Source organism: Eublepharis macularius, chromosome 4 (genome assembly GCF_028583425.1).
Source record: "Eublepharis macularius isolate TG4126 chromosome 4, MPM_Emac_v1.0, whole genome shotgun sequence".
Classification (NCBI taxonomy): Eukaryota; Metazoa; Chordata; class Lepidosauria; order Squamata; family Eublepharidae; genus Eublepharis; species Eublepharis macularius.
This window is the reverse complement of record NC_072793.1, coordinates 45,965,316-45,992,473: the sequence shown is the minus strand read 5'-3', so window position 1 is coordinate 45,992,473 and position 27,158 is coordinate 45,965,316. Positions and strand designations below refer to the sequence as shown.

Below are 27,158 nucleotides of genomic sequence, written 5' to 3'. Positions count from 1 at the left end.
TTATAAAAATGTCCTCTTGAACATTTCTCTTATAAAAAAAATGATAGCATGGGGGAACCTTTCTGACATTTAATACATGAAGCTGCTTTATACTGAATCTGACTACTGGTCCATCAAGGTCAGGATTGTAAACTCTGGCAGTGGTTGTCCAAGGCAGAGGTTCTTTCTTATCACCTACTTCCTGGTCTTCCTATCTGAAGATGCTGGGGATTGAACCAGGAACCTTCTGCATGTAAACCAGATGCTCTGCCATGGCATCTCCCTGAGGACATTTCACAAGGTTGGATCCTCAACAGAGAATGAATGGTCAGCTATTTGGCAGCTTCTGATCTTACACATTTGCAGGATTGCACCTTCAAAAGGCTTTGTTTGGATAAGCAAAGCTGTCATGGCACAGTATAGCAGGAGAGGCAGTCCACTAGATGTGTGGGTCCAAAGCTACAAAGGGCTTTACAGGAAATAACTAGAAACTTGGAATTGAATCCAGTAACCACTGGAGTGACTGCTGAACAGTGTTAAATGCCCTGAGATATTGGACTGCAAGAATTTAAAATGTGAGTGGGTTTAAAAAGTTCTAAATTGTTATAGTGGTAAGAATGGTGCTTAAATTGATGTATTGATTTTGAAATCTGGAGCAAATGAGTCATGATGATTGATGGGAAGAGCACAGGAAAAGTAAACTGGAGCAATGCTGGATGCTCAGAGGAAAGAAACCTTGATCGAGCAGCACATAGAAAACATGCAAGTTAAAGATTCTTTAGTGGCAAATTCTGTGAAAAAATCCCTATTCCCTCTGCCTGCAGACATTTAAACCTTTGTTGCATCATCATATTCAATATAGTTAAACTCTACTACATCACTCTAAAAGAAGAGTTGAACCCTTTGTTTGGATTTTGTAGAATCCTTACTCATAGCCTAAGCCTGAAGGTATCCTTTCCAGCTTTCTTTAACTTTACAAATATGCTCAGTGGAATTCAGATCTCAACACCAGAGTTTTAAACCAGTTTTCATAACTGTAGTTAAGGAAAACACGGTTTCAAAATATTCCACAAAGATGGTCAAATGTCTGCAGTTGTACATTTCTCTTGTGTTTCAATAGAAACTGGAAGGGGAAGCTGAGCGTGACGGCGTCTTTTCCCTGTCTCTATGGAAAGTGTTTGGCATACCATAAATAAAGATGGGTAGCGGTGTTTGTCTATCTGTGGCAGTAGAAAAGAGCAAGAGTCCAGGAGCACCCATAAGACTAATAAAATTTGTGGTAGGGTATGCATTTTCGTGAGCCACAGCTCACAAATTTTGTCAGTCCTGTAGGTGCTACTGGACTCTTGCTCTTTTCTACTGGCACACCATAGAGAGAATTAATACCGGAAGTCCTCATCCGGACTGCTTCGGGATCTTGGCGGTAGAGTGACACCTTACTTCCGGGTTAAAACGAACTCGCTGTTGAGTGCAGGTCCCTAGAGGGATCCTAGTCCTTACCGCAGTTGCTTTAAACAAAACCTTTCTGAGGGCGGACCTCTGTCACGTGAAGAGGGTAATGCAGGCTATTGGCCAGGCTATGTCATGTGATTCCACAGTTCGTTTCTTGCTGGAGGTCGAGCGGCGCACGCGACGGGAGTAAAGCGAGGGCTTGTCCGTGCGCGCAGCGGGTGCTCCGGCGTGGGTGCCGTTCGAGCGGTCGGAGTGCGGCGTCTGAATGTGGAGTTGGTGGCTGCGGGCGACGGTCAGAGCCATGTCTGGCGGGGAAGCTGCCTCCGCGCTCCGCCGCCAGCGCCAGCCCAAGGACTCGCTGCGCCACCTGCGCTTGCGGGAGAAGCGCCTGGGTGCCGCGGGAGCCTGCGGCCGCGATGGGGCCACCACGGTCTTCGTGCAGGTGGCGGCTGCGGGCACGCGAGACGCGGGAGCAGCGCTCTATGTCTTCTCCGAGTTCAACCGGTCAGTGGGATCCTCTCCCGGGGGTGGTGATACATGATGCAATCACCTTGTTACAGAGAAGCAGCTCTGGGGCGTGTTAGTGGTTGGATGGGAGGCCTCTCGGCCTTACTTGCCCTGGTTTCATGTTGGAAGAAAAATCAAAGAGATGTATCCTCTGCCCTTCTCCTTCCCCCAGTTTTTTTTTTTTTGCGCTGAGGAGCAGGTTCTTCTCATCATAGTATCGTGTCTGATAAGGCTGACATACCTTAAAGGAAGACACTTGACAGTTTTATGTAATTTTCTGCCCATAGAGGTTAGAACCCCACATCCTGTTGCCATAATCAGTGGCAAAGGTATGTGCAGCTGTAGCTCAGATGGACTGGTCACATATAGGGCATCTGTGTGCATGTGCACTCTGTCTCTCCTCACTTCAGAATATATCTTGTTTTACAAATGACCAATAGTGAAATTCTAAGAACGCTTTTCCAGAAGTAAGCTTTTCAGTGTATGGAGGTGAGCAAGATTGCTTTCTCTTAATCCATTTTTCCAGGCTGTCATGTAGGAAGCACCCATGTAAGGGGTTTAGAGTCTGCTCCAATCTATGTGACGCTGCATTTTGGTAGAAAGATTATCTGCTGACTTAGTACTTTGCAGACGGCTGGTAATTCTGAAGGGTTGCAACATATAATATTTAGATTCAGGTGATGACTTTTTTTCTGCCTTTTTTTGCCAAGGAATTCAAGGCTCCTTTTAAAAAAGAAATGTTTCCAGTGGGCAAAGGAGCTATTTTGCCTGCGTGTTTCAAAAGACTGATGTTACATATTATGAAACCCAAACTGTTAGGTATTCTGAAATAAATTTCTGTAAGAAATTTCGAGCCGCTTACATCATGTGCGTCTTGGCTCAGAGTACTATTGCACTCTGGTTAACGTCTTTATTTTGATTCAGAACAATATCTTTCTTTAGATATGACAACTGAAGAAAACTTCATAAATTCAGCTTTACAAATAAAGTGTGTATCCTTTGCTCTGATTGCTATCCTTTCACCTGGTGCTGTATGGAAGTGTGTTCTTCTTTTTCTTCTTTTTTGCTGGAAGGAATGGCATGATAAATGACCTTCTGTTCCATTTGCATATTCCTGATGTTGTTTCTAGTGTCATTTTGCCAGTATAGAATGAGTCATTAGTGGCCATAAGACTCTTATAGTGATAAAGCATTTCTTTTGTATGGGTTTGCTCATCATAAAATATTTCATTTCAGGTATCTTTTTAATTGTGGTGAAGGAGTGCAGCGCCTTATGCAGGAGCACAAGTAAGCCTGATTGAGGGGGGAGACAGTCCTGCAAACAAGCTATCTATTGTGATAAACTCTAATTCTATAATATTATTCCGTCAGGTTAAAAGTGGCTCGGTTGGACAACATCTTCCTTACCAGAATGAACTGGGCCAATGTTGGGGGTCTGTCTGGTGAGTTCATTCAGCAACTTTCTTTGTGTCTTAATTTGGATTTTTAAAATTTTCTTCAGTAAAAGTGGTAATCCATGGCAAGTCTGGACCTGTACTGTGATGGTTGCAGGCATCCATCTGTATAGTGATTGTGTAAAGTACATTTAGAGTTTGCTTGTACTACAAAATGTACATGTTGATATTTGATGTTATTATAAAAAGGTATTTGTTGCTAAAAAGGTCAGTATAATTTTCTCTGTCCAAAATAACTTATTATAAAAGAGAAGATGAATAACAAGTTTCCGAAGAACAAGGAGTTCTAAAACACCTCAAAGACGAAAACACTTTTGTTGGCAAGTGTAGAATTCACTTTTTTCAGATACCATTCTTCTGGATAGGAGAATTGCCATAATTTAGCAGTTGAACATATCCTTTGCATGCAGAAGTTTTCAGTGGCATTGCTAGGGAAAATGATCTTAGGCAGCATGGCTGGAATGATATCCTACTAAAATGCTTATCCAGTTGCTCTTATTTTCTCTTTTTTATTTGTTCCTCTTGGTGAAGAATTCAAAGTGCCAACAACTGTATCATTGAGTTGGATAAATACATACACGTTATCATAAATATACTCTTGTTCTCTTTATTGTAGTAATAGGTACTCTTTGTTTTTCATGACTGTTAAGGCTTTTCTAAAATTTGAAGCTGAAAGCCATTTTTAAAGCAGGGCTTCTGCTTTTTTGCCTTTCCAGGAATGATTCTTACCTTAAAAGAAACAGGAGTTCCAAAGTGTGTGCTCTCTGGACCGCCACAACTGGTGAGTGGCTATGTTTCTGCAGTACTCATTCATGTAACTGTTCAGCTATGCAGAATGAAACATCATTAATTGGTAGTGAACAGTAAAAACTAATGCTGTCCTTGCAGTCCTTTGGTTCTGTTATTAGAACTAGGTTTGCATAATGGATGTGAGCAAATCTGTAGAGCTCACTCCATCCTTTATCCTTCAAACATTTCTTGGGACCTACAATAGTAGCGTTTGGCAGTTCTGCTTCATAAAATAGGATTGTGGGTAGGGTAGGGTGGTGAGGAGCTCTGAGAATGTCTGAGTCTCTTTGGCATTGTGTCTACTGATAGGAAAGGGCAGATTCAAGAATGCAAAGGTTATTTCTAGGAATAGCTTTAGGAAGGATAGCTTCCTTGCTAACATCTACATCTTGATCTGTGAGGATGACATTTTGATGTGCTGTCATCTTGTCTCTTATCTTTTCTGACCTTTACAATGGTTTAATTATTCTGATGTGCCTTTCTTTTGCATCTCTCTGTGTATGTACGATGTGCCATCCATATGGTAATATAGGCAATACGGTCAGCTGCTGTAATGTGATAAGAAGCCAGTGAAGTGTGTTTTATTGGGCACACGAGTGGATGAAAATAACATGTGCTGATAACTTGTGTACAGTACGAGGACATGGTGTGATTAATGGTAGTGTCTCTCCTGTATATTTCTTCTAGCAAAAGTACCTGGAGGCAATCAAAGTCTTTTCTGGCCCGCTAAGAGGAATAGACCTAGGTAGGAGTTGCACTTCTATGTGTGCTTTAATAACCAGCAATAGCTATGGATAAATGGGGGAGATCAGGAGATCAGGGGATTGTACTTCATATTTACTGTTGGCCATGTCCACATGTCTTTTAGAGGCATCTGCCAAAGAACCTGTTGAGGACTTGAAGTGTGAAGGGTTTGATTTATTGATGGATGTATTTGTATTTTTATCCAGACCTACCATGCTCCTGTTCAGCTACAAAGTTAATTGTTTCAAAAGTTGTAACTTGTTAGGGTCATTCTAATATTTGTTGTTTGATCTGTTTTGGGGTTTTTTTTTGCAGCTGTGCGGCCTCATTCTGATCCAGAATATCAGGATGAAACTATGACCGTCTATCAAGTTCCCTTGGTAGGTGAGTAAAGATGCAAAAATTGTGACAGTGAGGAAGGAATAACACTGCTATGGTGAATCTGTGGTTTCTGACACTGATAAAACAGTGAGGGTGGAATGCAACCTAAAAACAAATTGCTGGCTTGTACTAGGGCAATTCAAGTAAAGCATAAACTAAGAACAGTCTCTTCTTTGGATATGAAGGAAATTGCTGGGAGCTATTGCTCTATCCAGTCCTATTGTTCCTGTAGCTTTCCCGTCCCAGTGTTTTGGTTGTATCCAAAGTGCTATGTACATTTTACTCTTACCTTCATACCTTCAATGTAAAGGAAGGGTTATACTGGGAGAGAAGCAGACAGTGATTTGCCCAGGCCATGCTGAGCTTGGTGGCTAAGCAAGGAATTGAATCTGGGATTCTCCTGTCTGAACTCAACACTTGGTTGATACTCTGTTTATTGATTGTTTATATGCCCTCTAATCCACATACTCATGTACAACAACACATAGTAGGATGGTTATTCAATACAGTAAGATATAATCATTGCTATATGATCAAAAGTGAATTGTAAAAATATGTTATTTATGAATGTATGAACATATAATAATTTAGAAAACATATACTGAATGTACCAATTGTTTATAGATACCTATCCTTGTAAAATTTATTTGTATCGTTGAGATTTTGAAAACAAACAGAATTTGGAAAATGCCCTCTAAAAACTGCTTATGCAGCTGGTTTGAAACCATTTTCCTGTAGCCAGCAATGAAGTTCGTCTTTCAGCAACCCACTCAACTGCAGTCAAGCATCTTGAGTCCAGATGTTCATAAAAGAACAAAATAAAGCAAGCAGAGTTAAGCAAGGCAGAACTTTGTGGTTTAAATTGTGTTCCCTGGAAAGGACTGTGCATATATTCTTAAATCTTTTCTCCCTGTAATCTCTGAAATAGGAAGGAAGCCCATAAATAATCAGAGGCTGCTTGCAGGCTCTGAATTAGCATTACCAGCAGATGAGACTGACCCAACTTATATCTCAGGACCAGACTCTCCTGCTAAGGAAAAGCAGTGCCAACGGGATAACCAGAGTAGAGCATCCCCTGATAAAATGGGTGAGTGAGCCTTGCTTCTCGGTGACTTCCAAAACGATGGTTTGGGGCCCAGATTGAAGCTACACAAGGTTTGGTGGAAAGTTGCATCTTGCTGGGTGGAGGATGGCACTACAGTTTTAAGGTGGCTCCTCTGGTATGTTTCAATCCACTTGTCAGTTTCATTAGACCAACATTCAGTGGTGGGTTATTTTGGTGATGTATTTTGAAACTCCCCTGATAGCTTATATGAAAAGAAATTAGTGCCCTTCTTTTCATTTTTATTTCCTGTTGGGAATGGAAGAAGGGAATCTGTGGAATTTGGTTAAGATAATATCAGCTGGCATCCATCTTCAGGGTTATGGATTAGCATGCTGATGTGTGTTTTTGGAGCAGAGGAGAGGTTCTTTTCGTTTTAAAGCTGTGCAGACACCCGGAATCTGAAATCGTGTATTTTTGATGTGTGTGTATTTTTTTTTAAAGATCGTCCTGAACAAGTTGGCCAAAGGGACCCATCTTTAGTTGTTGCATTTGTTTGTAAGGTAAGAAGAGTAAGGTCTTGCAACTGTTACAATACATCTGTCACTTTAGAAACCAGATCAATGGCTTCTACTTAAAGTCATCATTTCCTGATAAAGTCAGGCTTCTTGGCTAATGCTACTGCTTTGATAGACCGGGAGAACTGAGGCTGCATATTAATTGCATGTTGCACAGCTGTTTTCTCTCTTTCCATATTTTCTTATGCAGAGAAATACAAAGCTGTCATCTTTAGCATGCTTTTAAAGACACTTTATTTGAACAGGACCAAAACTTAATGTATTGAAAAATACCTGAGAGATGGGCTTGTACATATGCTTGGTTTTTCCTGGAAATTTCTTATGATGATCAAGCAGATTACTCACTGAACTTTCATCGAGGGAAACAAACCATTAATAATTTCCAAAAAGGAGCTGTTCATTTAAAATATCTGACTGCATGCTTATGAATCTGTTTGAAACATGACTCCCTGTTGGAAGGATTTTTAGTTGCATCTTCAGTGTTTTCTTCATCTGATGTTCTAATAAATTTGTTAGAGACGTTTTGGGGGATTTTTCTGATGTGATGTCAACATTACCGGGAAAAGATAATGAAATGAACATTGTTTACCCACAGCTCCGTCCAAAGAAAGGGAGCTTTTTGGTGCTTAAAGCAAAGGAGCTTGGCTTGCCTGTGTAAGTATAGAATGTTTGCTAATAATCTTTTGTAGTAGACAGGCGCATTCTATGCCTCTAAGGCTGGCTACATTTTTTATTTTCTCTTCTAGTGGCACAGCAGCAATTGCTCCTATCATTGCAGCTGTAAAGGATGGAAAGAGTGTCATGTTTGAAGGCAAAGAGGTATTATACAAACGTATGAAGAATTTTTCCTCAACAAGGGCCCAGGGTGGTTTTATATACTGCAGCATGTGTGTTAAAAATAATAAAACCATGACAATTTTACTCCATTCCAATAAACTTCCCAAGAATTTTTTTCCATTTAAAGCTAACTGATTGTGCTTCTAGTTCTTAGTCACTACATTGTGGATGTAACCAAGCATGACTTATTCTTGACCAGTGCAAAGGAGCACCACTTGGAGTTTTTTGTTTGTTCTTATCCCACTCTATCTCTTGGAATGGATGAGGTTGTGCTCATCCATTGTGCTGGATATTTATTTAGTAACCTAGAAAATGAAGAGATGTGAAATAGCCTCTCAGAATAGAAAGGGGAATATAGTGCAAAGTGTTTTTAAATTTAAATTGGATAACTTTAATGAGTGAAGCTGACTACATAACAACCTTTCACAGATGGCAAAATGTTGTCTCTTTAGAGGGTGTGTTCTGAAATTCAAATTAACAGCTTAGGAGTGCCACTGTATCATCTGTGGGACTTCTTATTTTATAGCACAATTTAAATAGTGTGTCCATCCACAATTGCATGTACCATATAGTATAGCAGATTTTGTGAACATTTGAGGTGAACACTTGTTAAGACTGGGGTTTTAAATACTGTTTAAACAGAGGTAGTGTGCTGCATATTTTCACCAGGATAGGCTCTGCTCTAACCTTCTACTAACAAACTGAACCTAGGTGGCCTTTTAAGTATACTTGTTTTATATGAGACACGAGGAAAACGCTAACTTCTGTTCACTATTGGGGATAAGGGAAATAAGGATGTTCAGTAAAGAGGCTTAAGCAATTTATATGTAACACACAGCTTTTGCTGGGCTTATGAATTTGTAAAGTTTATCAATTGTCAGCTCCTGGGTGCGCAGAACAGTTATCAACCAAGCTTTTATTCTTGTGGGAAATATTGATTTCCCCCAGCCTTGGGATTCTTTCAGTGTAAATGTGTGCTTCTCTCAGAAACCACAAATCTTTAGCCAGTTTCCCTCAGAAACTGGGCCCTGAGACAGCTACAGTCTCTTCCTAAAGCATTCACTGTACTGGTCTGCCTTTTGGAAGAAATGAGGCCACACTAATAAAGACCAGTAGAGAGGAACAAAGTGTGATGAATAGTTGCTTATGTCTTTTTTAGATCCTAACACATTTCTCAATAAGCTCCATCAGAGGATCTAATAAGATTAGATTAAAATTGACAGCGTGACAGATTCCCCTCCCCCCTCACTACACACTCCCATCTGGCTTCTTCAGCCACCCATGGGCCCCGATGAACTGTTAGCTGGCATGCATGGGATTGGTGACTGACAGAAAGGGACAGGATCTTTACCCATCAATCACATCACTCACATCTGTGCCTTATTGCAGATCTTAGCTGAAGAAATTTGCACCCCTACAGACCCAGGTGCAGTCTTCATCGTAGTGGAGTGTCCTCATGAAGGCTTTGTAGATGCAGTCTGTGAAAACGCCACACTGCGAGGGTATGGCTGAGACGTGAACATCTACTTTCAGATTCAAGATTTGGTAGGGGTTAACTGTGGCACTTCTTGCCACCTGTGGGCTGGGAACGTGTGACTCCTTCAGTGATCTTGACTGGACCTGGTACAGTGACTTTCCTAACTGAGTTTTCATATTGGCCCATAAGAATCAGCCAAAGTGTTAGTAAGTGTGGGACATACAGAAATTGCAAGGCTGAAGTTGGAGAGATTCCCCAAAGGAATATACGTCATATGAAGCCATAAGGAGCCATTTTCAAATTTACTTAAAGGCAGACGACACCGATAACACTTTATTCTTACATGGCTTGGAATATTGCGAGGATTAGGAACAGGGTTGGAAAACGCCAGGCTTCATAGGCAAACTCCCAGCATTTTAATGTCAATGTTGAATTCTTAAGAGATCAGTCTGCATAGAGCTCTGTGAAATATGCACTAAATGTGAAGAGAACATGAACAGATGTACTAGAGCAGAGGCTGTATAGCAACGTGAAGCTAGTGAGGGTTTATGAATGTTGCCTTCTTGGGATTCCCAACTTGGTAGCAGTCATATGGAAAGAGCAAAGCATCTCTTTCTGTATTCCTGTCTTCCCAAATAACTCTGACATGATAATGCAGGAAGGGTAAAGTCACCCCTAGAAATCCACTCTGGATTGTTAAGGGCCTACAGTTACAGGTATTTGACTTAGCCGGGTACTGGCTGGGGCAGGAAGAAACCACCACCTCTTTCAGGATCCTATCCTTCCAGTTGCTTCATTCCTCTCAAGGATGCGTGGCTGCCCCGCAGTCTGAAAATAATTACTTACATATTGAATGTGTACTTGCAGATACCAAGAAGGGAAGCAGGAGAATCCTGTGGCTTTGGTTGTCCATATAACCCCAGAACCTATCTTACGGGACAGTCGGTATAAGCAGTGGCTAGAAAGGTTGGTGTCTTGGCAGAATTTACATCATAACTTTCAAATAACAAGTAGTCTCCCTTGTTAGCTAGTCTTGGTTTTGGAGGACTGAATGTGTTTTTCATACATTATCTCGGCGACCATGTATGCTAGTCCGGTGCTCTTGCAGAATCAGGGCTGATGGGGGCTGAGAGAACTGAGCCAGTAAAGTCATGTAGTGAGTTCAGGACTTCAGTGAAAGTGCACCTTGCCAGCTCAGTCTCTAAGGCACTGCACTGTGACTGTTCTGAAATTTCCCTGCTTTGTGTGCAGACCTGTCTGGGAGAAAATCCTACCTATTAGCTGCTGTAATTTCAGTATGTGGAACCTTTCATGTCCGTAAGCCCATCTTCCTCTGGTCTTTTTCTTTACTAGCATAACTGTGCTGTTCGCTGTGTAAATGTTAATTAACACAGCTCAAAGGAGAGATTTAAAAATAGCAATAGCCTATCTGCAGAGGAGCAAACTCTGGCATGAAAACCAAATCAACTATCCTAGCATAATTCATACGAGGAACAGATATGTGTTAAAAGTCAGAGCATGGTAGGGAACAAACCATACAAGGCAAGTGTATTTGTAAGCAGTAGGAACTGTATGACCATGTTATTGATAAGTGGTGTATCCCCCGCAACTCTGCCTTTGTTTAACACTAACAATCAAGTTTTAAGTGATATCAGACTCTCAACATTGTTCGTTGTTCCACCAGATTTGGAGCTGATACTCAGCACTTGATTCTCAATGAGAACTCCCAATCAGTGCACAATCTCCGCAGCCACAAAATTCAATCCCAGCTCAACCTCATCCACCCAGATATCTTCCCGGTTCTCACCAGCTACCAGAGCAAGGTAAAACTCTTGATCAGGCTGGCAGGCATGTCTTTCTCACTAGGTGTGGTAGCACGCTGCTATGTTTCTTTTTCTGTCTATCCATCAGGAAGAAGGAGCCACATTCAGTGTGCCTGTTGTGCGAGGAGAGTGCCTCCTCAAATACCAGCTGAGGCCCAAGCTAGAGTGGCAGAGGTTGGTGGGTTCTTGAATGTTTTGTTTGGATAGAGGTAAAAAATGTGCAAGCCTTTTTCTCTTGAACAATGGCATCCAAGGGGCAGAAGCAGGTATTACCAATGGGTTGAAGCCTACCGTTTCATTGCATCTGTGACTGTGTTCCTCTCGTGCTAGGAAACTTCCACAATCGGCTGCTGAGAGTCTTATATCAGTGGAGAGCACCTTGTTTCAGAGAAACATGGTCACTGATGGAATGAAACTGTAGGATTTGACCCAAGGATCACTTCCTGTCTCCTTCATCCAGCTTCCTGATAACGTCTGGTTTGGCACAACATAATATTTAATGTGCACATGTCATATGCATGGCTGGGTATGGGTACACCTGGTATGTTGTCATGGGCAGACATGGGCATCAATGTGATTACATGTCATAGGTTAAACTAGATGTTACAAAATGCAGGGTGAGGAAACAGATGTGAAGCACTGGTTGCTCTGTGACTTGGGAGATCTCATTCTTCCCTCAGCGTTGCTTGTCGTCTCAAACCATGGCCTACTTTCAAGACTCTTTTTAACAGATCTGCAGAGCAATGGTTTGGTGGGCTAAGCTGGTTGTGTAAAAGGGTTGTGTTGAGCACTAAAATGTTGGCTAGGGACATGTGTGTGAGTAAATTTAAAAGAGAGCCATATTTTGAGTTGTACTCTTCGCTGATGTATTGACTTTCATGGGATTGTGTATAGTACACTTGGAAGAAAGGAATAAATGCTTTCTACAGGCTGGTGGTGTTTCCTAAATAAAAGGATATTGACTTGCAAAAAATTGAGATGCTTTGTTGTTCACTTCCATTCTGACTGGACATTCTTTCAGAGAGGCTGTTACTGCTTATAATTCTGCTGAGTTTATAGCTGAAGCCCTGGAGCTGCCTAATTTCCAAGAGAGTGTGCAGAAATGCAGAGAGAGCTTACCAGTCAAACTGGCATCATCAGGTGAACAGAACTGTCTAATGCTGGAAAAGGGCTAATGAAAACTGGTGTGGGAGGGAGATTGCACCTCTCGTTCATGACATACTTTAGTGGCTGCAGAACCTGTCTTCCTGTGCTTAGGAATATAAGCTTGGAATCTCTCATAGGAAAATTAACATTATAGTTCCATTTTTTTCTGTAGCTCAGATTGTATAGCAGAGCCAGAGAAGAATTCCTTCTAATTGCATACTGTGTTGCTGCTGTGATGGCTGGGCTGCCAAGTATGCAGAGAGAATCTACACCTTCCCTGGCGCCCCAGATACTGTTTTAACAGCCTCTGAAATGCCCCCTTTAAGGAGCACCCTGGGAAACACAGTGCTCAGGGCACCTGACATCTCAGTGCTGTGAAGACAAATCTGAGCTGTTGGAATCTGCTTATCTTGAACACTCACTTATCTTGAATACCTAAAAAAAAATTGTTCTTTGCCATTGAATGAATGTTCAAGGTCAGCAGACCCCAGCTACCTTTCTTTGTTTGTAAAGTATATTTCCCACGGAAGTTGCCCGTCAAATGTCTTTGGGAATAAGGGGCAGAATACATGTCTGTGTTGTTTTCCATTTTTGGTGGGAGTTCTGCTTTTGTGAGGGGATGTGTATGCCTGACTCTTCTTGTTGATTTTGCTTGCAAATATTTGCTGCTTTAGTCCATCAGCAGAAAATGAACGAAAGTATGAAGAATGCTGTATGTACGTTTGTGCCACAGCTGGCTTTGTGAAGAAACTGGAATTTTATAACCGAGAGAGGGGTGGCTGTGCAGGGTGCCTGTTTTCTGTTGTAGCATTAATGGCACGCTGGGACCCTGCATATTATTTGCCTCCTGTCAAGGGAAAGCTTAATAGGAGAGCTTAAAAGCAAATGAAAACGGCACTTCCTGTTCACTACAGCTCTGATTAGCTACAACTCATCATTTTGACAACGGCTAGGTTAGCTGCTTACTGATTCACACTTGATCCGTCTGGAATGTCCTGTTCCTCTTTCATAGTGAGAGCAGAGTCTTAGAAAGGTGGTCACTGTAGCTTCCAGTGTGCCCATAAATTTGTTACTTGGCCAGCCAAATTAACAGTTTAAATCTTTAGTTTTCCATAATGCAGTGTCCAGTGTAAATTAAACCCCCAGGAGAACATTCCCCTTCCTTATGCTGTCCAAAGGAGCAGAGAGAGGGTATGAATCTTGGGAGGAGAGTCTGCTGCTGATGGTTACTGGGACTTGTGGCATATATGTGAGACACAGTGCAGTTTTGCACATGAAGACTGCTGTATGAGATAGCAGTGTTAAGAGCAGTTTCCCACAGCAGTTTTCATATTTGTTTTCTGATTAGATCAAAAATGGGAATAGACAGCATGACTGAATTTGTCTGCTTTGTCTGCTTTGATGTTTTTTTTTGCATTTGTTGTTTGAAGGCTGTTTTTAATCTTAATAGGTAATGATAGTGCACAATTTTGGCTTGCAAGAGTTCAAGAGTTTTTCTGCTTGTTTCTAGGAAATGTGGATAGCTATCCAGAAGTTGTATTTTTAGGAACTGGCTCTGCAGTCCCAATGAAAATACGGAATGTCAGCTCAACATTAATAAATATCAGGTATGTATCAGCAGGTAATGTTTGTAGGCTGAGGAAGGGTCCAGCCATTTTGGTGGAGAAAGGCGTGGATGTATCTTGGAGTGTGCGAATGATGGGTTCCTAGAAAGCGTTTTAAGCATGTTGTTCACTACAGTGTACCTTAATGGGTTTATGTATTGTCAGCTGGGGCTGAAAGGTGTTGCATTAATTTTTGATAAGTGCTCATCAAACAGTGTCCTGCAGTCCCTTTGTTACAAAAAAATCTTTCTCCAGGAAATGAGTCTGTTATAGTGCCTGACCTCCTGTCTTCTCTGAAACTGACTTTCTTGGTCTCTTCATTTACATAGTCACAGGGCTCCTTGGGCTGTAAAAAACAATTGGTCACCACTTATTCTAAATGGCACTTTGATTTCTCCACAATGGTCACATAGATTTCTAATAAGGGAATAAATGAGGTGTGTGAACCTTTTAGCCCTCTTCCGTGGTATAGCTTGATGAGGGAGCAGCGGTGCATTCTGTCACTACCGTAAATGCCGCAGAATGTAGCTGCCTACGTGGGTAAAATAAATCTTCATACTTCCCCCAGTAGTTGTAAGTATAAACTTGCATTTGCTTTTCTTGCTAGCTCCACCCAGTCTCTGATTCTGGATTGTGGGGAGGGAACATTTGGCCAGCTTTGCCGCCACTATGGAGATGAGGTTGACCAAATCCTCTGTAACATTGCGGCTGTGTTTGTGTCTCATATACACGCAGATCACCATACAGTGAGTATTGTATTGTGGTAAGGGTTGTAGCTTCCATTGTTTCTCTGCCATTTTACCTTGTATAATTATCCTCAAGAAAGTGTTTTTATTGTCTCTTCCTGCTCTCATTTCTTTCAAATATAAAGCCATGGTATAGACATAATAATAGAACAGGGTTTTAAAAAATTTATTTAGATACCTATATCCTGCTTTTCACTCCAGTGGAGACCCAAAGCTGCATTCAATGCCCTCCCCACACCATTTTGTCCTCACTGCCACAGCTCTGTGAAATAAGTTAGGCTGAGAGCTGTTGCTGCAAGAACACCTTGTTTCCAGATATAGAAACTAGCGACTTAAATTTTATACCCTACAAACTTCTTTTGTTTTTAAAAAATACTTTTGTTTTTATAATTGAGGCTTTTGGACCGCTTAGTCCGAGGGCAATGGTTGGACTCCGAAAGCCACTCATCATTCACTTGGCCTGTTATGAGGAGATTATTGGCCTGAGGGAAACTCACAGTAGACTTGATGAAAACAACTAAGAAACAGGTTGTTTTCAATGATGAGTGGATTGGTTGTTTCTCTGTTTTCCTTTTCTGAAGCCGTCTCAGTATTACAGTAAAAAAATTACTGAAGTGCTGGGCCTGAGAAGACGTAATAGTTAAAAAGCAGGGTTTTTGTTTGATTCAGACTTACTCCATATAACAAAAAGGCTTTTAGAGTGGGGATTTGAACCTGGGTCTCCCAGATCCTAGTTTAACACTGTAACCAACTGCTATACTGCAGTGGCTGTCGTGGTTATGAGAATAAATCCGGAGGTTCATTGAGCTCATGTTCTCTCTCTTCTCTCTTTGTGCATGGTGTTCCAGTGATTGCTTTCTGTTTTTTCCATGTGCCAAAGTGTGTCATTGCAGATGCTCCACAGGCATTACTCTGGGCTGTGAAGAAATGAACAAGTTCTGTTTTGTGGTTCAGATGTATTGGCAAGTTGCAGTTTGCAGGAGTCTTTCTCTGTATTTCAGCCTGCAAGAGGAGGGAGGTGCCCCAGTTGGTTTTATGTTACAAGCCATGATATTTCACTGTGTCTGAAGCATACCTTTGTCATTCTGTAGAGCTACTTCTTCATTGTGGCAGCCCACCATGAAAAACTGTAAGACTGTATTGCCCCAAATTGCTGACCTATTTGAAATGGCATCTGATAGTTAGGAAGATGCAATGCTACTGTTTCTTTTGTTTGCAAGTGAAGACATTCACAGGCAGGATTTGTTTTTGTTTCTTTGTATAGTCCTTGCCATTCTCCAAGTGCGTTGTATGGTAGCGTGCCTTGCCTCTTTGGTAGAGGGACTAAGTGGCTGAAATGGGAACCAGTGTTGTGGTAGTAGTACCAGACTGGAACTGGGGAAACCTAGGTTCAAATCCCCACTCTGTTGCAAAATTCACAGGTTGAGAAGTCAATGTCTCTTAGCCTAACCTACCTCACAACATTACTGTGAGGATAAAATGTAGGAGGGGGCAACCCAGCTCCTTCAATATATTAGGAAGTGTAGTGTTAAATGTAATGTAAGGCATGTCTAATTAGATTGTATGAAATAACAAATAAAGAATTGAACTGCTATTATACTCAAATCTTTCTTAGAGTTGTTTAAGGAGAAGAGCGTAAGGAACTGGCTGCTGTCTCTTTGTCATGGGCTGATCTTCTCTTTTCTAGGGATTGTTGAATATCTTGTTGCAGAGACATCGTGCATTTGTAAGTACTGTAGCTTTAAAACAAAAATTCGGGCTTTGATAGGTTGTGGTAATTTCAGTGGATTGGCAGGAGCATGCACCCGGGTTGATCCTTGCCTCAGATCTGCTGCCTCTGTTGCTAACCCTGCTATCATCTCCCATTTTTCTCCTTTCTGCTCTCAGATGTCCCGAGGTCAGCCCTACAGCCCACTATTACTGGTTGCTCCCACGCTGATTATGACATGGCTGCATCAGTACCATGATCATTGCCAAGAATTTCTAGGGCACATCAAGTGAGTAGGTATAGCCATGTATTTTGGCTTAGTGTGAACTGTCCTCGTCTGTTACTCGTCAGCTGTAGCTGCCACGTTCACTGCAGTGCATGGTATACAGAAGGAGAAACAGAGTTACTGTTCTGCATTATGTCTTATTGTTGCAAGTTGCTCAAATGTCTTTTCTGCCTCTGAGGAAATCTTTCCCATCTGTCTTAAGCTTCCTTAAAAACATATCTTGTTCATTCATGATTGGGCATATATATAAGCTATAAGTTTGCCTTCTTCTCAAGATCCAAGAATGGATGCAACTTTTTGGAGCACCCTAAGTAAGAGCCAAAGGGATATTAGACATTGTGAGAGATGCCTTGGCACACTCTGGTGCCTAGAACTCTGTCTAGTAGTGTGGGCCCACTTGTAGGGCACACTCCTTGAGGTTTAAAACACATTCTTCCTTAGAGAAAGTGACATTTTTGACACAAACGTCCTCTGAGCAACAGGGAATCTGAGACAGAAGTGGTGGAATAGTTTCTGTAGATTATTCAGTGGTTGAACCTTGGTTGCCCCATCCCCCCAGTCAGATAGCTTGAGGACTCATCGCTTGTACTGCAGACATTTGAGCTGTATTTTGCATACTTTAAAAAGCGCTGCAGACCATCTCTGCACGACGAAGTGCCCTTTACCCAACTTTAATGTCTCACAACGCAGATCATCAACATTGCACTGTATCTGTGTCGCTGCTGGTTGTTGCTGGTAACAAAAAGCAATAGCATGGAAACATTCAGTGGCGGGTGAGGCCATCTCAAGATCTGCTCTAGACTCTAAAAGTATGGGTGAATAGACACACAGAGGCAGTGTCTGGTGAGCTGCTGCAGATGTTATGGCCCTGAGAACAGATCACTTGCCATGTGGAGGCTGCAGCCGCCTCTGAAGCATGTGTATTGTGTTCAAAGAGATTAACAATTTTGGCTGATAACTCTTGTGCATTACCTTGGGTTCTGGAAATAGAAAGTTTTGCTTCATAGATAGAGCTTCTCACTTGGGACTGTAATTGAACAGAAGATTGTGTAGAAGAGAGAGCTCTGATAAGTTTTATTCAGTTTAGCAATGGGAAAAAGGTGAAGTTCCAAACATCTTCATCTCATTCTGTTTAACATGCTGGATACTAAAGTGTGTATAACTTGACTAAACTTTACTCTGTGGAATAATTTAAAATTAATAAATGTCAATCATCAAAGAAATCCAGCAGTGTAAGTCTTGATATGGAATTCTGGTGACAACAGAGCTCTTTTTGTAATTATGGCATAATCATGGTATCCCTTTCATTTTCTTGCAGCATGATTCCTGCCCAGTTTCTAATGGAAGGATGTGATGTCTTTAAACCTAAAGCAAAGACATTCATTCATTCGCTTTTGGAGAAATATGACTTTGCAAAGGTAAGGTAGATATGGGTTAAGATAGGGGAAGAAGTACTTGCAGGGGAAATCCAGTGGTTTAACATGTTATGGTCTTACTCAGTTTCAGACATGTGAAGTCCGGCATTGCAAAAATGCTTTTGCATGTTCAGTGGTCCACAAATCTGGGTGGAAAATTGTCTATTCTGGTGACACTATGCCATGTGAAGTTTTAGTTGAAATGGGTAAGTTTTGTATAGTGTTGTTGGTGGGGGGCAAAGGGGAAAGGAAGAATGAACCTGTTTAATAAGAAGCAAGAATAGTGTGCACATGAGAGAGGCAGTTATTTTCTTTGTCTTTCAGAAGACACAAAGCTAGCTAGGATGTTCTGTTACCTGCCTTTCTATAGTATATCTGTTGTGAGGAAAGCCAAGAGATGTCCCTGTGTATAATGATATACATGTGCTAAAAAATTCCTAATCCACATTCCACAAATGTGATGGCCATGGTGTTTTGCACAGGGAAAAACGCTTCTCTGTTGATTCATGAAGCTACACTGGAGGACGGCTTAGAAGAGGAGGCAATAGAGAAAACACACAGGTAAGAGTTTCTAGCAGCTGTTAAGTATTGACAGTTTCTTTTTAGTATGCAGAGTATCAGGAAAGAAGAGAAAAGTCATGGCTCTCACTCAGTCAGCATTAGAGAGCATATAGAAACTGGAAAATGGCATCAGAACGTGTGCAAAGTTTTTCTTCCTTAAACGTCCAGTATACCGCCCCAACCATCTTCTCGACTCAGCCAAAGTTCCAAGTCCCCTCAAACCTCAGTAATGCTTTCATTCACTGGAATGTTTTAGTGTAAATCTCATCTGTAAGGAGCAAAAGAAATCCTAGGATTATTACGCTGATGTAAGAATGAGATATTACGAAGGATTTAAGAAATCTATGTGGCATTAAAAGGTAAAAAGAAAATAAAAATAGCAGAACACATTAAAAAATAAACTTTTTATGCTATCTGATGTCAAAAATTAGATAGGGCACAAAGCTTATTTAGGTTACTAAAATCCTTCTGCTCAAGTCAGTTCACAAAAGGGAGTTGAAAGCAAGTTCCATTAGAACAAAAGAACAAGGAACAGACCACAACCCATTTTTATAAGGAATTAACACATTTATGCATTTAACAAAATTAATATACTGCTTTTATGCCCTCCTAAGGCCCCAAGAAGCGATCCTGGAGGATGAAAGGGAATAAAATTCAACAAGTAAATAAATTTATCTACCTGGGGGTAGTTATACAGGATTCGTGGGCTAATACAGCACACTGTAATCTGATGGCGGAGAGCTGAAAGGGCGGTGCATGCTATCTTGAGATTTTTTTGATCTAAGGGGGGCTTATATGTCCCGCCAGCACTGAAGCTGTATCAAGCTAAAGCCCTTGTGCAACTCATATATGGTATTAATTTGGACATATCCGCCGATAATTTGCGAGTTCTCGAGAATACTGAATCCAAATTTATCCATGCCGTCTTACAGGTACCCCCAGGAGTGCCAAATGCCCTCCTATGGCTAGAAACAGGCCAAATGAGAATTGAAGCCAGAATATTGCTATCTTCTGTTTATCAGTGGCTCAAGATATATAACAATCAAAAAGGCCTTCTCCCTCTAATAAACCAAGATCCTTACCAGCCTAGGTAGATGCGGATGGTTGAGAGCAACCTAGAAAGATTGGGACTCTCGCCTGACGACCTACTGACTCAGGGCAGTGACCAGGCAAAAAGTATTGTTAAACAAAGGGTGAGAGACATAGAGCGCCAACGAGATTTAGCTCAATCTCCTCGTTTTATGGCCCCTAGGGAATATAGATATGTTACGGGTATGGCCAGATATCTCACTCATTTGGATGTCCCATCTTATAGAAGAGCTTTCACCTGGCCCGATGTGAAGTTATCCCTTCAATGGTCATTGAAGGGAAATATAGAAATATCCCATACGAGGACAGACACTGCTGTTGCTCCATTGGTGAAGTGGAATCACTTATTCATATGTTCTTTTGCTGTCCTTTCCATCAAGTCTATAGGGACAAGTTTATTTCCCCACTCTTAGACAGAACAATTGCAGAGGCAAATAAGGCCTGCCTGGAGAAACTCCTAATTGATGAAAATCCAACTATCTCCAGGCAAATAGCCAAATTCTGTCTCTGTTTGGTTAAATTCCATAATAAAAAGAATAGTCATACATAGTCTGTCCTGCTCTTTTTACGATTTTAACTATTTTAATGTCAGTGTTTTTAAATATTAGAATTACTGCGGTTCCCAGAGAACTATATACATTTTAAGATAAGATTTTAATTGCTAAATGTATTTTTCTATGTCCTTTACATTTTTACGCTGGATTTAATTATTCTATTGATTGCTAAGGATGTATTGCCATTGTTATGGTCTCTGACTGCAAATAAATTCGTTCATTCATGCCCTCATAAGGGCCGCCAAGGTGGTTAACAAGTCTAAAATATACAAAATGATTAAAAACCAACCAAATCATTAACGGCTAAAAACGAAGCTAAAAAACATACAGAAACATAAAAACAATTAGTTGCTGTTCCGTTTCAAAGCTGCCTGTGTTGATTCCATATCAAATGGCTTTGTTTTTCCAGTGGATTTGGTGCTCTGGCCTCCTGAGGGCCAAACACCTTTCCTTGTATGTTTCTGCTCACATTATAATAGCAGCTGAAATGCTTAAACTTTGTAAGAAGATCTTTGCCTCAAAAATGACATCTTGGCTCTTAGTTTGTGTTTTCTCACCCCCTTGGTAGTTTAATTTGTCCTGTGCCTTAACTATTGTTGTTTACCTGTCTTATAGCACTACTTCCCAGGCCATTGAAGTTGGAATGAAGATGAATGCAGAATTCATCATGCTCAATCACTTCAGCCAGCGCTATGCTAAAATCCCTTTCTTCAGTGAGGATTTCAGTGACAAAGTTGGAATTGCATTTGATCACATGCAGGTGAGTTGAGAATTGAGCTTTCAGGTAAGAACTCCAGATTTTCAAGTGCTCAGTCATCTCCTACTCGGAAGTGGACAAAATTTCTATCAAAGCTTTTAAAGACAGGTTTTGGGTCAACCACAGGGCATTGGTGGTGGGGGATTGCATGGCAAGGAATTTTTTCTGGTAATGGAGGATTCATGGGCAGAAGGTGTCTGAATACATCTCTACTTTGGAACACAAATCTGCTTTCCAAACTCACACCTGTCTGATTTCTTAGTATGCCTTGCCTATAATTTAGCAGGGAAGTGCTTGCTGCTGATCATATAAAAAAGGCTAGAAAAAGGTCATGGTACCAGATTGCAGCAGTCCAGGGAGTGGAATATTTGTTTGGTGCTCAAAAGACTGACAAGACATGATGTCTATCAGATTTTTATCCTGCTCAGGACTGTACATAAGATTTTCTTTGCCTCCATTTTTTTTAATACAACCCTGTTGAATGAGAGTGACTGTTCCAAAGTCCCCCTGTGAGTGTCCTGGTAGAGTGGAAATTCAAATGTGGGTCTCCACAAACCTAATCTCGCCCTGTAGGTGCTATACAACACTGGGTTTCTAACAGGCAGTAGAGACATGTGCCCTATTCCAAGAATGTGTGGATTAGGAGTGTGCACCAAGAAAACTTGAATTTCAGTTCCGGGGGGTCCGGAATTAATTCCATTCCAGGTGGACTGATGTTGGCTTGGAACTGATCTGTTTGGTTTTTTCATTTTCATGAATTTCAGTCCATTGCACTTGCTTTGGCCCCACATATGCAAATGCATACTGTTATTTTCAAGGAGTGGGGATGGGGAAACGAGGCTCTGGGGCAGCTGTTTTTGTGCTTAATCAAAAACCATATCAACCATTAGTCCCCCTCCTAGTCTAAACCATTGAACCACATTGATTTTTCCTGAAGCACACTAACACACACCACAACAGACCTGTGGGCAGGGCAATGGCAGCGTGGTGCTCCCAGGCAGGAGAGTGCTCCACCCAGTGCAGTAACATTAAAAACAATCCTGTTTCATGTTCACTTTTTTCTTTTTCTTTAGTGCCAGTAACCTACTACCTTTGCATTCTGCTGTGGCCTTTTGTTGCTATGTTTCCTTGTGCTTTGTAGTTGTGTTTCCACAATGAGGGGTAAATCCAAATCCTTCCTTTTGATGTTCAGCATTCCACTGCAAAATGGGGCGTTCTCACTGCCAATCTTCTCCATTGGCCAAGGGCAGGCAGACAGAATGACTGAGTTCTTCCCCTGCCTCTGCCCAAACTGACATATGTTTCCCCAAGAAGTTTTCCTTTTGCTTTGGGGACAGGCAGGATTGTTTATGAAGGGGGGAATAGGTACACATTTACCATATGACTCAGAAAAAGAGAGTGCTGAAAGACTATAGAAGCAATCCTAAACAGGTCTACTCAGATGTAAGCTCCATGCTATTCAATACTGCTTACTCCCAGGAAAGTGTTGTTTAAATTGCTGCTGATGATTGAAGTCTCCTTTTCAAACTTTTCCAAAGTGATAGGAGGGGGGAGGGGTCTTCCCTTATGAGGACCTGATTGGCAGGGAGGGAGAGAATGCCATTTCCCAGGTATCTACAGGGTGGGGTGGGGAGATACAGTCATGTGCATTACTCTTATTTCACCTTCCCACCAACAGTTAGTTAATAACATCTGGTCTCTCTCTCCTTGGGATGGTGCGCTGTTCAGGAAAATAAGATGCTGCCCTGCGATGTGAGCCCAGTGCATGCCTGTCGCTACAAGGAATGAAATAAAACACGCACACTTTTTGGTGGGAGGGACTCATTAAAATTTAGTATTCTGGAAGCAACTCTGATGAGCCAAACCAGTGATTTCTGTGTGTATTTTTGGCTCATTTTTTGTTATGCACATCCTTAGTGTGGACAAAGATGCTGTTGGGGAAAGATGCTGCATAATTACTGCTAATGGTAATGTGGGTTTCTCTGTCACCAGGTGCGTTTTGGTGATTTTGCAGCTATTCCAAAACTCATCTTGCCACTGAAAGCCTTGTTTGCCGATGAGATAGAGGAAATGGAAGAGCGAAGGGAGAAACGAGAGCTGCGGCTTCTCAAAGAGGCAATAATAGCATCTGAGGCTCGGACTGTTACTAAGAACAAGGCACCAGCCAAAACAAAATTGGAAGATGGAGAGGACCGTCATGGAGCACCAAACAAAAAACTTAAAACTGCCAACTGAGCAAAGAAACAAATGGCTGCCTTTGTGCCTTTCTTGCTAGGGCAAGAGTGACTTGCATGTGATACATGATATGCACAGCACTGATGAATTCAAAAGGTGGCATCAGCACATTTTTGCTCTGTCTGCTTGAAGGCCCCCTGGTAAATTACCTGTGCTGTTTATACGGGTGAAATTCCTGCTGAACTTAACTGCACAGCTACCAAAATGCACTTTTTGGCTACAGTGCCTGGAAACAAAGTCCATCTTTACTGATCATCTGTCTGTTTCCTGAAAATAGTTAAACTTTCCTTTAAAAAAACCTGACATGAACGAGTAAAAATTTAAGGTTTAAACAAAGGTTTGGATACTTCAAGAGTGGAGAAGATCTCCATGGTAAAACAATGCTGCTCTCCAGTCCTTCACAGTAAAAGAGGATGTGTTGTGTGGAACTGTCTCGAATTGATCGTGCACCCCTCCTCAGTACTCTGGTATTTGCAGTGGAATTCTGTGGGTATGCCTTGCTTTTTAAAAAAAGAATTCAGGGAACCAGAAAGTAAAATTTATCCAGCATGTTTGGTTCTGCTGGTGTGCAATTCATTTCAGTTACTTCAGTGTGTAGAAGCATGATTACAGTAAACTCTGTTATCTTGAAGAAACAAGATATAGCAACCTTGCTAAGCAGATTTGGGGTGGAGGGAGGTCTACTAGAGTCTAAATGCAAAACTTATGAAGCCTTCATGTACACCTACTTGAGCTCCATGGCAGCATAAAGGTGGGCTATAAATATGAGCTAGAGCCTGCATTTCTCCCCTGCCAATTATAGGATTAATTAATACACAGTTTTGTTGCAAGGTTTAGAGACATTTTTAGTAGCACTACTTGTGTTTACTATGTACACCAAAAGCCTAACATGAAGGTTTTTTTAAAAAAGGGCAAAGGGACACACAAGGTAGGAGAAGAAGCAGAGGTCAAAGGAATATCCTCAAACGTGTCAACTGTTGCAGAAAAAAGGATGGGGGTGTGGGTAACAAACGTATGAAACAAGTATCAGCAGAGTAACCGGGAGAGGGCCAAAAAAAAAAAGAAAGGAGGTGGAGAGAAAAGGGGGGACTTTTTAAAAAATCTTGAAACTAGATCGAATAAAGTTGATGAGGGTATCAAACCACAGAAGTCCTTCTGTAAGAATAAAATCTTTTGTGAGAGGATTTTAGGAATTTTAAACATATGAAGTGATCTTTGCTAATAGTTTCAAAGTAATGAAAGCATCACAGTAGTGTAAATTTTACTAATAAAAATTTAAATTCAGTGCAATCAGAGATACATGTTATGAAGAGCAGTTGGTAATTTACAGGTGGATGCAAAACCTTCTGCAAGAGTTAGGAAAGCTGAGTTTCCTGAACTAAAGAATTTACCTCAAAAGATTCCTAACTTGTAATCCTCTTTATTCATCTGATTGTATAATCTGGTAAGATGGAGAAGAAACCAGAGAGTGTTATTAAAGTAAACTGGAGTCAGGGCTAGTGGAAGGTAAGACATTGAATATTTGGGGTTGAAATAGAAATTTAAAAGAGCTAGAAGATCCAGATTGGCTGGAGGAAAGGGATAAACTGCCCCGCGCCCTGTCATTTACACACCATAGGTCTGTAGAATAAAAACTTGGGTGGGGGAAGTGGAGGAATAGCTGTTGAAGGTGAAGACAAAATGCTCAACTTCTTTCCTGCCGGGTTGGCCTTGCAAGAATAATTTTTCATATTATTATATAGCTGTGCTTTTGGGAAAGAAGGAATTTCATTTTCAGAGATGTGTTTGTTGAGTTGCTGCACAAAATGGCCACAAGGTGGAGGATTCTCTTCCCAGGGAGGCTGATGGTGGCAGATACCAATAGGTTTGATGCTTTTGAATATATTTAAAATTAAATAGTTGAAAAGCACTGTTTTAAAGAAATTTGTGATTACCGTTTTACACCTGATAATGTCAGTGGAGGTCTAAGGAATAACTGGGTGTGGTTTCAAGCCCACCTGCAGTTGCTTCACTGACATTTCCACATCCAACACAGTAGGGTGGTAGAATGCTGAACATACAGGATTGTGGAGGGTTCATATTTTGGAATGCTCCCTTATGCTTAAAAATGCCCTAATAAAAAACTAGCACAAGGGCTTGAAGCTTTCCTACTGTGGTGTCATTTTGCTACTTGTATAGAATTTTTCATGTGAAGGGGAACCGACTGAATTGGGGTGTTGCATTCTACCTCCTCCTCCTCCATTGCTTTATTGCATAGTGCCAGGTCTCACTCCCCGAGCGGTGTTGTAATACACATAAGTACAGGCTTCTACCATCCTAGTACTTACTAACATGCAATTCCTTGGGCTTCTTAGGCTCTTGGGGGGGAGGGGGGAGGTGAGAGTGTCAAGAAAATCCAGATTTGGGTCCAGAAACACCTTCTGAGACCCAACTAGATTTCCAAGGCGTGAGTTTTCGAGAGTCAAAGCTGCTTTCGCCTTTTTTTTTCTTCTGCGCCAATCTGGTCCGTGTGCAGAAGTAAAAATTGCACGCCTGTTTCCGGAACGTGGGGGCGGATGGGTGTCAGTCAAAACTTTTACCTGCAGAGTTTTTTAGCAGAAAGTGCGAGACAGCGAAGCGCTTGCCGGTCGCTGAAGGGGAAGCAAAAAAGGCCGGCCTGAGCGTCCGGCGAGCAGCGAGTACGTCGCCCGCCCATCGCGGCTGCCCTCCGACAGCCGAGCCGCCGCCTCCCTCCCCCGGCTGCTCAGGCAGGCGGAACGGCGTCCTCCGTCCCCAAAGCAACCGCGGCTCCGCCCCAAACACTGGCGCGAGGAGCCTTGAGCGGCCGGCCGGCATGGGGGGCGAGGAGCAGGACCTGGAGCAAGACAGCCCCCCGGCGTCGGACCCCCGCGCGCGGCTACTGGGGGAGCGAGTGGCGCGCAGCCTGAGGGTGGAATCCGACCGCTGGGCGCGCTGCGCGGCCAGCCCCGAAGCGCGGCAGCTGCTGAACGCTTTTCTGGACGGCGATCCCGCCGAGCGGCTGCTGCTCGTCGCTTTGGCCGCCGGGGGCCAATTGGCGCTGGTCGAGCAGCTCCCTCCGGTGGCTGCAGCCGGCCGCTCTGGCAAAGGGGTCTTCCTGTTGCGCACCGCTCCCGGGCCCCTGGGTTCCCCGCCCGCTCCGGGGCACCTGCTGTGCGGGGACCTGTCTGCCGCACCCCTGGACCACCTCGCCACCCTCGTGGAGGAGGTAGGGCCGCCCACAGACCCGGGCCGGGGGCAGCTTTGCTAGGGGCAGGCGTGGGGTCAGGGCTGAGGTGGGCGCCTTTTTTCTTGATGTGGAGTCAGTGTTGGTAAGGGGCAGACGTTACAGCGGCCCATCAGTGGAACTCCATGCAAGGCAAAGTTTCCTTGGGGAATGCCCGGTCTGACCTGCAGCTGTTTAAGGAACAAGAACCCTGTCAAAAAAGGATGGCAATCCCACTTTCGCACCTCTTAGAAATATCAGACCTCAGTCCAGCTGCATCTAACAAGACCACTAACCAGTAGCGTTACAGATCAATGCATGCTTTGCGTGCAGAAAATACCTGGTCTGATCCCTGACACCTCCATTTTAAAGGATCTCAGCATTTGGCGGGAGGGGAAGACCCTCCTCTGCCTAAAACTCTGGAAGACTACTACATGTCATGGCAGACAAACACTGACTAGACAAACTAGTGGGCAGGCTGAGGCAGTTTTCTGTGTTTGGATTTATTTATCTTTAATATGCTTTTATCCTGCCTTTCCTCCAGCATGTATTGTTCTGTGTCCCTTCATGCTATCCTCACAGCAACAGCCCTGTGAGGTAGGTGAGGCTGAGAGAGAGTCACTGGCCCGAGGTCACCCAGTGAGCTGCATGGCAAAATGGGGGTTTGAACCTGGGTCTCCAGGTCCTCGTCCGAGGTGCAAACCACTACCTCAAGCTGGTAGTGTCTTCTTTTGCTCTCGAGTGATCATCCTGAGCTCCCACACAGCAGGC

The 27,158-nt window shown here is 42.3% G+C and overlaps 2 protein-coding genes across 2 annotated transcripts in view; both read left to right on the top strand.

Moving 5' to 3' along the window:
- The first annotated feature begins 1,596 nt into the window (after positions 1-1,596).
- On the top strand, positions 1,597-23,718 carry LOC129329064 (zinc phosphodiesterase ELAC protein 2-like). Its single transcript, XM_054978468.1, has 24 exons — positions 1,597-1,935; positions 3,175-3,225; positions 3,310-3,380; positions 4,109-4,173; positions 4,869-4,926; positions 5,241-5,309; positions 6,235-6,393; positions 6,853-6,911; positions 7,522-7,580; positions 7,673-7,745; positions 9,153-9,265; positions 10,108-10,206; positions 10,925-11,063; positions 11,152-11,237; positions 12,085-12,203; positions 13,720-13,816; positions 14,421-14,559; positions 16,247-16,285; positions 16,447-16,556; positions 17,872-17,971; positions 18,054-18,174; positions 18,451-18,529; positions 20,788-20,932; positions 22,922-23,718. Exons 1-24 carry the CDS (start codon positions 1,697-1,699, stop codon positions 23,162-23,164), a joined length of 2,532 nt encoding a protein of 843 aa, XP_054834443.1. The 5' UTR covers positions 1,597-1,696; the 3' UTR covers positions 23,165-23,718.
- Positions 23,719-25,997: 2,279 nt separating this feature from the next.
- LOC129327573 (dynein axonemal heavy chain 9-like) overlaps positions 25,998-27,158 on the top strand; it is a 262,554-nt gene continuing 261,393 nt past the window's right edge. Inside the window, exon 1 of the mRNA XM_054976327.1 lies at positions 25,998-26,390. Coding sequence (XP_054832302.1) covers positions 25,998-26,390 — 393 coding nt within the window. The remainder of the gene's footprint in view (positions 26,391-27,158) is intronic.

Excerpts from the sequence above, each read along its gene's own strand:
- LOC129329064 (XM_054978468.1), top strand. The coding sequence starts at position 1,697 with ATGTGGAGTTGGTGGCTGCGGGCGACGGTCAGAGCCATGTCTGGCGGG. Across the intron at positions 14,560-16,246 it reads TACACGCAGATCACCATACA|GGATTGTTGAATATCTTGTT; the intron begins GTGAGTATTGTA and ends TCTCTTTTCTAG. Across the intron at positions 16,557-17,871 it reads GAATTTCTAGGGCACATCAA|CATGATTCCTGCCCAGTTTC; the intron begins GTGAGTAGGTAT and ends ATTTTCTTGCAG.